This window comes from Xyrauchen texanus, chromosome 17 (assembly GCF_025860055.1).
Source record: "Xyrauchen texanus isolate HMW12.3.18 chromosome 17, RBS_HiC_50CHRs, whole genome shotgun sequence".
NCBI lineage: Eukaryota > Metazoa > Chordata > Actinopteri > Cypriniformes > Catostomidae > Xyrauchen > Xyrauchen texanus.
This window is the reverse complement of record NC_068292.1, coordinates 14,516,759-14,528,617: the sequence shown is the minus strand read 5'-3', so window position 1 is coordinate 14,528,617 and position 11,859 is coordinate 14,516,759. Positions and strand designations below refer to the sequence as shown.

Below are 11,859 nucleotides of genomic sequence, written 5' to 3'. Positions count from 1 at the left end.
TTTAAAAATATAAGCAATGTCTAAAGCATCTAGAATAAACAATGACACAGGGAGCCTAGTTTCCAGACACACTATTAAGCTGTTTATGAAATTGAATAAAATCTTGCATGATTGCATTCCTTTGGGAGAGTAAGCATGCACTTTGTTTTTCCTCAGGATAATCCTGCAATAAAAAGAGAGGGATTCAATGACAAGTAAAAGTACTTTATTGATGTTTATTTTTGTTTGATTCAGTTTGTGCTGCAATAAAAAAAAGCACAATTTTACATTACAAAAGCATTATTGAAAAATCTGAAAATCGTTTTTCATTACACTAACGCTGTAGTCAAATCTGAAACTATATATTAGTGTCAAACATATTTTTACAAAATATACAACTTTTTTTATACAAAAGTCATAGATTCAATAAGATTAGATCCATACAGGTCTGTCATCTAGTCTTTAGTACTAAATGACAACAACAACAAAAAGATTTACAACTTGTGTAAAAATATTAAACAATTTACTCAAAAGTCTAGTAGTGTATAATTTCCCCAATGGTATAAATTAAAGGTGAAGCACCATGACAGCTCTAGATTACAGTTGTTCAGCAGCTTGGTAAGTAGGTACTGATTACATTGTACATCTAAACATGTCATTTGATAACTATAAGGCAACAACATTTTTTTTATTTATTTTTTTGCTTTAAGGAATTATTTTGAAGATGCATTATTGGTCAAACATGCAGCATGTGTATCAACGCTGCTTCAAAAACAATTCACATTGTTGAATATTCTACCTTTTCTAATGGAAATAAATTCTGATCTATTGATCATTCTGAAAGTGTTGTGAAAAATGTTTTTTTAAAGAAACAACTTTCAATATAACAATTAAATAAAAATCTGCCGGTTTAACTTATTTCACACCTTTCAACCAAGTGTTGGTTTAAAAAAAGGAAAATCAACAAGCATATTGCCAAAGACCATTGTGATTGTCAGGTGGATTCAACAGAAAATACCAGCATTATATATATAGGTATAATACTGATAAAGATATAGAGGTCAGGCAGATTTAGGATATATGAAATACCAATATCAAACGCTAGGTTAGGTTTAGGGTTAGATTATTCAACATCATCATTAGCATGTCAGTAGCAGGACATGAACTGCATTAATCTAAGCAAATTAGTATTGGCACAAAAGTGAAGCAGCATATCACTATAAATAAAGAAGGCTATGATTACTGTGTTCGCATTATCTGCAACAGCAATAGCATAAATGCTTAAACACCAGATTTGGCTATGGGTTTGCTGAAAACCCAAACAATTATCCAGTGAAAGTTTCTAGTGTCCATGGGAAAGTGGCAACCTTGCCTGAATGGTGCCAAGTCTCCCATTCACTTGCCTTCTTGTGTGTGTGACAGGTACCTGTGAAATGAAAAGCCTGAGGTTACACTATTTTTGTCATTGAACTGAGAAACAAATGCTTTGACAGATATATTGCAAGGAAATCAAAAACTTTTTTTTGCCCCAAAACATAAAAGTTTCTGGTAAGTAAATTACAAGAATTATTAATTCAATTTATTATTAATTCTGCATGAATAATAACATCCAATACAAGATTATTTTAGAATTAGAATTAAATGTTACTCAAGATGTGTTTGCTTTATAACGTCTAGGTTACTGTTGTAACCTCCGTTCCTTTCTCTACAGATGTCATAAAATATGATGTATCAAGTTCGCCGCCTGTCGCTCACTTCGACGTTGTGTCGAAGAAGCGACACTAGGGGTCTCTCTTGAGAGCCTCACACATCTCTGAACTTCAGAAAAGGTCAATGAGAAATTGGCAGACAGAAATTGCATGTCCCTCCCCCAGACATACGGGTATAAAGGGAGGGAAATATGCCTCTGTCCATTCAGGTTTTGCACTGAGAATGAGGTTCGGCCATAACAGTGGCTTGGTTCAGCGTCATGGCCGGGAGGACAAATATGCGTCTGTCCATTACATGCATCTGTCCATTCAGGTTTTGCACTGAGAATGAGGTTCGGCCATAACAGTGGCTTGGTTCAGCGTCATGGCCGGGAGGACAAATATGCGTCTGTCCATTACATGCATCTGTCCATTCAGGTTTTGCACTGAGAATGAGGTTCGGCCATAACAGTGGCTTGGTTCAGCGTCATGGCCGGGAGGACACAACGTCTCGTTCCCTCCATCAGGTAACAGAGATTACAACAGTAACCTTGACTTTCCCCGTCTGTCGCTCACTTCTACATTGTGTCAAAGAAGCGACACTAAGGGTCCATATTCAATCACACCATGTTTGTGTGCTGCTGATGCAGGTGCAGGAAGGCAGTTGCATGCCAAAGCGACAGGCTGCGTCAGACTGCATGTACTCTTCCCCAAAGCCCCATAAAATTGTCATAAACCATTTAGGTTCCCGGAACCCGAAGGGGGGAACAAAGTGACGTGCAAAGCCTTTCCAGGAGCCAGCGGCTGCGTGCCCATTGCTCACGGCACCCCAACCCTGTTTGGAGGTGTCTCTGGTGACCAGAATGCGTCAGGACACCTGCTATAGGGGGACTCCTGTCCGTAGAAAACAAGAGGTCTGTCCAGGGGTTGAAAGTCTGGTGGCAGGCGGGGGTTTTGAACACACGGTGCGTGCTGTGTCACATCTCGGGAATGAGTCTGGAGTCTGGAGCCAGTGCTGAATCGGTCTCCTATGCATCATATGCGCCATACCTGGCTTGATCAAGGTGAGGCATTTCAGCAATGACTGCTTGTGGTCGTTGGTGAGGCGGGCTGTCATTGAGACGGAGTATAACTCCATGCTGAGAAAAGAGATGCTCTGAACCAGGGCGAGCTTGCTCTTTTCCCAGTTCACCTGAAGCCCTAGACGGCTGAGGTGCCTGTGCACCTGGTCCCTGTTGGCGCAAAGTAACTCTTGAGAGTGGGCCAGGATGAGCCAGTCGAGGTAGTTAGTATGCGGATGCCCACTTCCCTTAGCAGGGCAAGGGCTGCCTCTGCGACCTTCGTGAAGACGCGAGGGGACAGGGACATGCCGAAGGGGAGGACCTTGTACTGATACGTCTGGCCGTCGAACGTGAACCGTAGAAAGGGTTGGTGGCGAGGCAAGATAGAGACGTGGAAGTACGCATCCTTCAGGTCTACCGTTGCGAACCAATCTTGATGTCGGACGCAAGTTAGAATGTGTCTTTGCGTGAGCATTTTGACTGGGAGTTTGTGCAAGGCCTGGTTGAAATCTCGCAAGTCCAAGATCGGTCGTAAGACCCAGCCTTTCTTCCAAAGGGGGTGCGGCAAAGAAAATAAACTGAACTGAGGATTCTCATCCCAGCCCTCCACCGGGGGACGGTGTGGTCTGTCTACCAGCTCCAGAGCAAACGTCTCGTTCCCTGGGTCGTCCGTCTCAAGAATGCTTGGGAGCCTTCCTGGTCCTCGAGGACGTTCGGGAGACCGGGGACGTGCGCTTCCTGCGTGGTGTTCAACACTGGGGCTGAGAGCTGGGCCCAGGTTGGGGCGGTAGGATGCCATCGGCGAGCAGACAGAGAACGGACCACGCTGGTGGAGAGGCGGGGCACAATGTGAGAAATGGCCTCCGTCTGTTTCTTCGCCGCTGAGAACTGCTGGGTGAAGTCCTCCATGGTGTTGCCGAAGAGACCGAACTGGGAGATAGGGGCGTTGAGGAAGCGTTCCTTGTCCACGTCCTGCATCTTGACCAGGTTCAGCCAAAGAGGACGTTCCTGGACCACGAGAGTGGCCATCTCCTGCCCGAGTGTCCACGCTGTGACCTTTGTGGCCCTGAGGGCGAGCTTGGTTGCTGAGCAGAGTTCCTGCAACACGTCGGGGTCTACCGAGGTTGGCAGGTGGTTCGTGGTGATCTACCAAGCAAAACAGAGCACGCTGCTAGCCTCCATCGCCAGCCAGGTCGTCATCAATCCCATGGGATAAAGAGCGATGCTGGGGGGGGGGGGCGGCGGCTGGAGTGGCGTTCCTCTTTCAGAAGTAAATGTTGTCATGGTAAGGTTCTCGCAGTGAGAACACGAACCATCCACAAATGCTGCCTTGGTGTGATCGCTGCCCAGACACACGAGGCAGCGTCTGTGACCGTCAGGAGTGGAGAGAACTCGACCGCATCCAGGAACTATACAGGGGCAGAAGGGCATATTTATGAGGACGTTCAACACCACTGTGTATTGCTCTTTTAGAGAAAATAAACTCTTTTAGGGCTGTCGAAGCGCCATGGGGCAAAGTTGCACTGTTGTGCAGAAAAGGAGAAATTCGCTGATATGCGTAGATAGATATGCCATAGATCCAACAGCATACGCTCTGTAGAGATGAATGCAACAGTCAATGAATACAGCTCGCTGATCACACAAACGTTTGGCTCCGAAGGAAAAATCTGAATGGACAGATGCATATTACCCTCCCTTTATACCCTTATGTCCGGGGGAGGGACATGCAAATTCTGTCTGCAAATTTCTCATTGGCCTTTTCTCAAGTTCAGAGATGTGCAAGGCTCTCAAGAAAGACCCCTAGTGTCGCTTCTTCGACACAACGTCGAAGTGAGCGACAGGCGGGGAACTTGATACATCATATTTTATGACATCTGTAGAGAAATTTTCAGTATAAATGTTTTTATGGAAAAAATAAATAAATAGATAAATATATATTTATTAAAATCAGCTTTGTACTTTGAGAAAATATCATAATCTTAAAAAAAAAAAAAAAAAGCTAAAATTGCTGTGTAGTCTTTTGAAGAAAAACTGTTTATGTATGTATGTTGATGTCTTCGGTGTTAACACCTATTTCAGAAATGTATAAAAGAATAATGCAGTAACACTTTACAATCAGGTTCCATGTGTTAAAATTAGATAAAATGTGTTATCCTGGATTAAGAATGCACAATAACATTAAAAATGTTAATTGATAACACTATGGTTTATTGCTATTTCATGTTAGTTTATATTGCATTTACTAAATGTTAATATATACAACATTTCATTTAAAAAATATATTAGTAAATGTTGAAATTATAACCAATAATAACAAATTCTATAAAATGTTTGTTCATTGTTAATCATGTTAACAAATGTACTTTACTAAATGTTAAGAAATGTAACCTTATGGTTTAGTGTTACCAATAATGCCAACTTGCTGCAAAATGTAGTAAATATAACAGTACAATACTGTAAACCATTGTTATTCCCTATATTTCTGACACAATCTTACCTTCCGCAGACGTTGGGCTCCAGAGCCTGAGCGGATAGCCTCCAGAAGAGCCTCTCGGGCAACCTCTGGGTTCCTGACAGCGGGCAGCACTAGAAGTGGCTTGGATGGAGCAGGAGGTGGAGGTGGGGGTGGGGGTGGGGTAGGACTAAAGGCTGGAGGTTGGGGTGCTGTAAAAGCAGGAGGAGGGGTGGTAGGAGGTGAGATAATATCTCTCTGGACATTTCTGTCCTCCTCAGCTTTCTTGATCTGCTCCAGCTCTTTAGCTGCTCCTGATTTGGTCTAAAAGAAACAACAATGAAATAGTCTACTGACAACCACGCAACATGTAGTTAAATCAGCTTTGTACTTTGAGAAAATATCATATTTTGTTCTGTGCAAATCAGTGCAAACATTCACCAGTGACTAATGATTATGAGAGTCCTCATCTGATTTATATGCAATATAAATAAATATATATGTAAATAAAACAACATGGAAACTTTACCTTTGTTATGTTTGGTTTTTAGTCATAATAAAAAAAGGTTTTTAAATGTACTTTAATAGTACTTCAGTATAGTTGCCTATCTTTATTGCATGCTGAACCATGGGCAGCACTAGGGCTGAGACACCAGGGCTTAAGTGACGAACGTTTTCCATAAAGCCCTGAATGTTTTTATCACCTTATTTTTTAATATTTTAACAATATATTTGAATAATCAAGTAAAATATACAGTATAAACAGTATAAGTATCTATATCTCAGTCCAGTTGACTTGGCCACTGAGTTTCCTGTTGCCCTGACCTCTAAGCCATCTAAGTCCCTTGTTGCCCTGACCTCGGAATCCTCAGCAACTCTGACCTCTGAGCCTTATAAGTCCACAACTAGCCTGGCATCTGACACGGTGGCCACATCACGTGGGTAACCAAGTATAGGTTTGCAAACATTAATCTGTTTACCATGGTGTTGCATGCCCAAGTGTACCCTTGATCAGGGAATCAAGATCCAATATTCATGCCTCAATGCACAAGTTTTGTCATCCGATGCTGTGTCTCTGACACCAGAGGTAGGCATAGGCATCTGCATTTCAGTATTTTATTAACAGCACAATGGATTTTGCTGCTCTTATTTAATAAATGATCAAATCAACCCGGGGGTACTAATTCCTATATCACAGTTATGTTCATGTTTTATTAAGAGATATGGCATCAATACAGTGTAGAGAGTTGTTTTGGGTTCCTGTAATCTATTAATTCCTTATTAGTGATAGGAATATGTTTCTAAAAATATCGAATATTCAGTCGACTGAAGCTTTATACGTCATGCATCATGCATATACATTTCTGGTTTGACAAAAGCTTTGTCATTAAACATCACATCATTATTCACAATTACATCTTTGCCCTTTCTATCTGCATATTGCAGCATTTACTAGTCCCTACACTTTTCAATTGTCTAAGAATTCAATTGTAAGATAAACCATATAGACATTTTCCATTCCAAAACTTTCATATTATTTGATGTTGTAAAGCAGTCAATGGAAAGGAGGAGGCGAGAACCGGCTTGACAATATAAATCATATTTTAATAATAAACTTAAACAAAAGACACAAACACACATGACGGACATGTCCGTAAACGATCTCTCTCTTCTGCACAACCCTCCGCCGTCAGCCTTCATCCCTCTCGGAGGCTTGATTAGCCTGATAAGGGACTGGGTGTGTAGAATCACGACCCAGCCCCACCCTACACCCTGCCACAGATGTCTATGCTTCTATGCAGCTGAACAGTCCTGACTTTGCAACTGCAAGTAGGCTCCTCCTCCAACACATTCATACTACCCCGGTACTCACTGCTACATTCTCTCCTTGGGCAGTTATGTCTAAGACTTGCAACACCGCAACACGGTGCTCCTGCTAGTGGCCAATGCATCTTTTTAGAGCATCACAAGACACAGCAAATGTGGTTTGGAAATAAATTAATTAATTCCCTTCACATGGCAAAGCACCGTTTATCTTTGCAGGGGTACTGCACAAACACTGCTCGCCCTCGTCAGAGGGCTCTCTAATCAGACGCTATTTATTGTTCGGCAAAGGGTTTTTCACAACAACGTCACCCTTAACATAGGGCTCAAACGCAAAGTTGCTATACTTTGGCAAGAATATTACACCATTAACACTGACCTTTATCAAAGGGCTCAAACACATACCTAGTTTATCTTTTGGCAAAGGGTATTGTACAACAACGCCGCCCTTATTATAGGGCTGAAATGCAATGTTGTTCATCATTTGACAAAAATATTTCACAAAAAACAGCCACCCTTGTCTCAGGGCTCATAATCAAACATTATTTACTTTCCGGCAAAGGGTATTGCACAACAACTTCACCATTATTGTAGGGCTCAAACGCAACATTGCTCATACTTTGGCAAAGATAAAGCACATTAACATTTACTCTTATCGAAGGGTTCAAATGCAAACGTTGTATATCCTTCAGCATGGGCTATGGCACGAACAACATTCGCCTTATCAAAAGGCTAAAACACAAAGTATCGTTTATCCTTCTGCAAAGACACTGCAGAAAAAAGGCTCACTCATTCCTAAGGGCTCAGAAATTCTCATAAGCAGCATACGTAGAGTATGGCACAGTTGTAGTAAGTATTACGTTCATATACAGGCTATGTTTACATCATTAATTTATATTTCTTCTTTCAGATTTGTCCCTCACCTTCTGAAGACCTGGAGTCTAATCAATTGGTTTGGTATTTTCTTTTGGGGGAATAGGTTTAAATTAGGTTATATTTTCTTTTGGGGTAAGTTCTGCTCCCCTGTCATCATCACCTCTAGCAGGATCTGATGGTTCACATCAGCATCAGAGTGCCAAACAGTGGGATGGGGCTTATGCCAAATTATAAAAGTATAATTTAATTTGTATTTATTCCAATAATCTCAAGTCTTTCTGATATAAATGTAAGTGTAGTTCTAGAAAGAAGATCTCAGGATTGCAGGATCTAATCACAGCACAACTTCCACTTTATAAACCTGCGCAGATGCCTCTCATTGTTCGCATACTTATGTGTTTTCAACCCCCAACCACCACCTCACCCCATCACCACCAGTTTAGGTCTTGTCCAAAGTAGGGGTAAATTTAACCATAAACCGGGGATTACGCCAAGTGATATAAGTATCTTTTCATTCATATTTAATACAATAATCTTGAGTCTTTCTAATATATATTTTTTTCTTTCCAGAGGTTCAAATAAAATAATACAATGTAAACGGACTGTACATATTTTTAATTCAAGAGTGTAATATACAGGCTCACTAATGTCACCAGTTCTGTTGTATTGTACCAGATATTCCAATTAATTTCTTCTAATAATCCCAGATAAAGGATTTGATCATGTTTAATATTTTCCAGCATAATTAATCAGTACAGCTATACAATTTCTGATGGATCAGTTATGTTTGATGTTGGTATGTAAACACACATCCATCTCTGCGATTTCTATGGACATCACTTATTCAACATAAATCCACTGTAAACATTACAGATGTACAAAGTACTTTACAGACATATGTCAGGAAAACTAATCCCATCCGAATAGGGCTATACACACCGATATACTGGCAACTATCAAAAACATCTTATTAAAAAAATACACCAACGCAAGTAAATGTGTTTACATGAGACTTGAAACCAGAATTTAAACAGGCATGTATTCAACACTTACACACATTAGATATGTCAGTAAGGATGCTGGTAAAGGTTATTTATGTGTCGCAAAACTGGGGTAATGTGAAATGTGTGTCTATTGGTTTTTGCTTTTACCCAGTTTAAGGCCTTCATATAAAAAGGGAAATCTGCTTAAAGCATGACTTTAATAACTTGTCGGTTTATTAAGCATAATCGGTGTAAGATCATGCATGTAAACACGCTCAAAGTGAATGCAACTTAACACTCTGGTTACACTGCAAGTTAGCGATGCAATATGACAAAAAAAAAAAAGAAAAGAAAAAAGAAACTACTGCTACTCCCTTTATAATACAATTTTATATTACTAAGTTGTGTAAGTCTGACAAATATTTAGCTTACCTTCTTCAGTCTGGTGGAGTTTCTTGGAGCTCTTATCGCAGATAGAAGTGCAGAATGCTCACTCTCTACATCAATGAAAGATGGATTTTTAGCAATGTAACTGCTAGAACAATCAGATACCTGGACAAAATACAAAGAAAGATTTTAAATTCCAATAATTTTTCTTCAAGTAAACTCATTTTTCAGCAAAACTATTTAATCTTATAAGGATGTTCCAAATAGGAATTAACTTCACATGCACAATACAGTACATGCTGTGATTCTCAATTCTCACCTTTTTGAGACTTTCAATTCCCTCCCTAGACCGAATGGCCTCCATTAGCGAGCTGTGGAGAGAAGTTTCCTTCTGGACAGGCTTAAAATCAACAGGCTTGAACTTCTTAACTGGTCCAAATGTGTTACCCTGGTTTGGTTCAGATGGAATCTCTGATTTGTTTAACTCTGGCTTCTTTGTAAGTGGTGGACGTGTGGTGTCTGTTAGCATCTGTCGAGGTGAGGATGTGTCTTGGAACTTATTGATTGATGCATCTTCTTCTGATGAAGATTTAAACGGTATAATATGAGTGGAAATATATATTGAAGGCTGGACTTTGTTATATATGGATTGTGAGTCCATAGATTTGGTTCTGTCTCCCCCATGAAGAGTGCCTTTATCAACACTACTAATCTGTTCAGAACCTTTTGACTTTTCCGCTACATGACTGGGGTAACTTAGCGAGCGTTTAGGGCCAGCAAAAGAAGGCACTGAACTTTCTGTTGGTTTGAAAGCAGTAGCAGGCTTATGCAACCCCACTGGAAGTGTGTTTGTAGGTCTAATCTCATTATTAAAATGTTGATAGACACGTAGTTTTTGAACACCAACATTAGACTCTGTTGGCTCCGGAATGCTATCTATTTTAGTGCTGAGGAAACCATTGTTTTTAGCAATGGCCGAAGCTACATATTGGCTGGATGTTCTTCTGGAGGGTTTAAGAAAAGAGAGATCTCGCTTTTCACCTGTGAAATAGGAATTCTCTACAGGCTCTGGAATCAATGGCTTACATGCCACTACTGATATGGAGTTCTTTTCTAATACATTAATCTCTTTGATTGCTTCCTCAGGAAGTGATTTCTCTGAAAGTTTAGAGACTCCAGATACAAGTGAGGGTTTGACCACATCAGCTTCATTATTCTTCACCACAGGTCCTTGGTTGGTTGTAGATGACTGGTCTTGCTTCTCTGCAGGGCTCCAGAAAGCTTTGGCTTTGCCCTGTGAGGATTCTGTAGCACAAGTGGCCCCTTCAGGGCTGCAGTGTTTTTCTGGGGCCGTGGTAATCATTCTTTTTGTAACCATGTTGCCCTGTTCATCAATCTTAATGGCACCTATGACTAGAGAGCCCACAGGCTTGGTTGTCTGGGACACAGCTGGCTTGGGAGGAATGACTGTGAATGTTTTCGTTCCAAACCGAGAGAAGGAAATCTGGGTGATCTTACCCTTAGTTGCTGGGGCTCTGTTAATAGGTCTTGTGTCTTCATTAGCAGTCTCTGTGCTATGTCTTCGGACCATAGGTGCGGGCTTTAATCTGTTCTCAGGAATATTTTTAACACTTAGACCTGTCTGATGCACAGCAGGACCTTGAGGTTTCTGAGATAAAATGTCTTTCTGGCTCTTTAGGTCATCAATTTCAGCTTTATTGTTAGTGTCAGGCTTTAAGACAACTTTCTGTTCCTTATCATCTGTGAGCTTAGTCTCTTTTGACCACTTCTGATTAACTGAAGATGGACTCACGTTTTTCTCAACACCTGTGAGCTTAATGTTTTGGGACTGCTTCTGAGTGGCTGAAGATGGACTCAAGTTTTTCACCTTTGTAAGGCAGGCATTGTTGTTTTTCGTTTGGATGGCCTCACATGGTGTACATGATTGGCGGATGACGTTTTGAGTGCTGCACAGCAACGTCGTCTTAAACTCACTCATGCTGTATCGGTTGTCATCAGGAACTTCGTCAATGGTTGTTACTGGAATATCCATGTCAACAATGGACACAGGGATTTCATTGTCTACTAAATCAGATGCTCCGTCTGACTGAATGATGTCTAATATGCAGAAAAAAACAGTTTTTAAGTAATTTAGACATTCATAGGGCAATATTGTGCATGTTATCAAGACTAAGTAAACTAAGTAAGTTTTCTGACAGTTATTATACATCAAATTGAAGACTGCTTCCATTAGGGAAACCTAGGAACAGATATGATCAATTACTAAAGAAGCACAACTGAGTGGTTGAAAATGTTCCTTGGCTGAAAACTTTCTGCCAAATGTTATCCATAAAATAACTTGCCTTCAAGATTTGCATCTAAATCGGTCAGGGTCAGGTGTATCTGAGCGGTGATCTTTGGGTCATCTTCATAGCTATTGTGTCTCTTGACTGGCTGATGTCCTCGCTGAGTATTCGCACTACATGGAAAAAAGTGAATAATACATCTCATTTGGGAATTTGTAAAAAGCAACAAGACAAAAGGCATGATACACTTTTGTAAAGCGTTCCTATTACTCTGATACTCTTATAGTAATACTGCATGTGATA

General features: G+C 40.6%; 1 protein-coding gene across 5 annotated transcripts in view; it reads right to left on the bottom strand.

The window, feature by feature from the left end:
• Positions 1-209: 209 nt before the first annotated feature.
• LOC127657611 (protein cordon-bleu-like) overlaps positions 210-11,859 on the bottom strand; it is a 152,514-nt gene continuing 140,864 nt past the window's right edge. For all 5 annotated transcript variants that reach the window (XM_052146479.1, XM_052146480.1, XM_052146481.1 and 2 more), the window contains 5 exons: positions 11,614-11,729; positions 9,570-11,368; positions 9,296-9,415; positions 5,226-5,504; positions 210-1,405 (listed from right to left, as the gene is read on the bottom strand). In XM_052146479.1, coding sequence (XP_052002439.1) covers positions 1,322-1,405; positions 5,226-5,504; positions 9,296-9,415; positions 9,570-11,368; positions 11,614-11,729 — 2,398 coding nt within the window. In that variant the 3' untranslated portion in view covers positions 210-1,321. The remainder of the gene's footprint in view (positions 1,406-5,225; positions 5,505-9,295; positions 9,416-9,569; positions 11,369-11,613; positions 11,730-11,859) is intronic.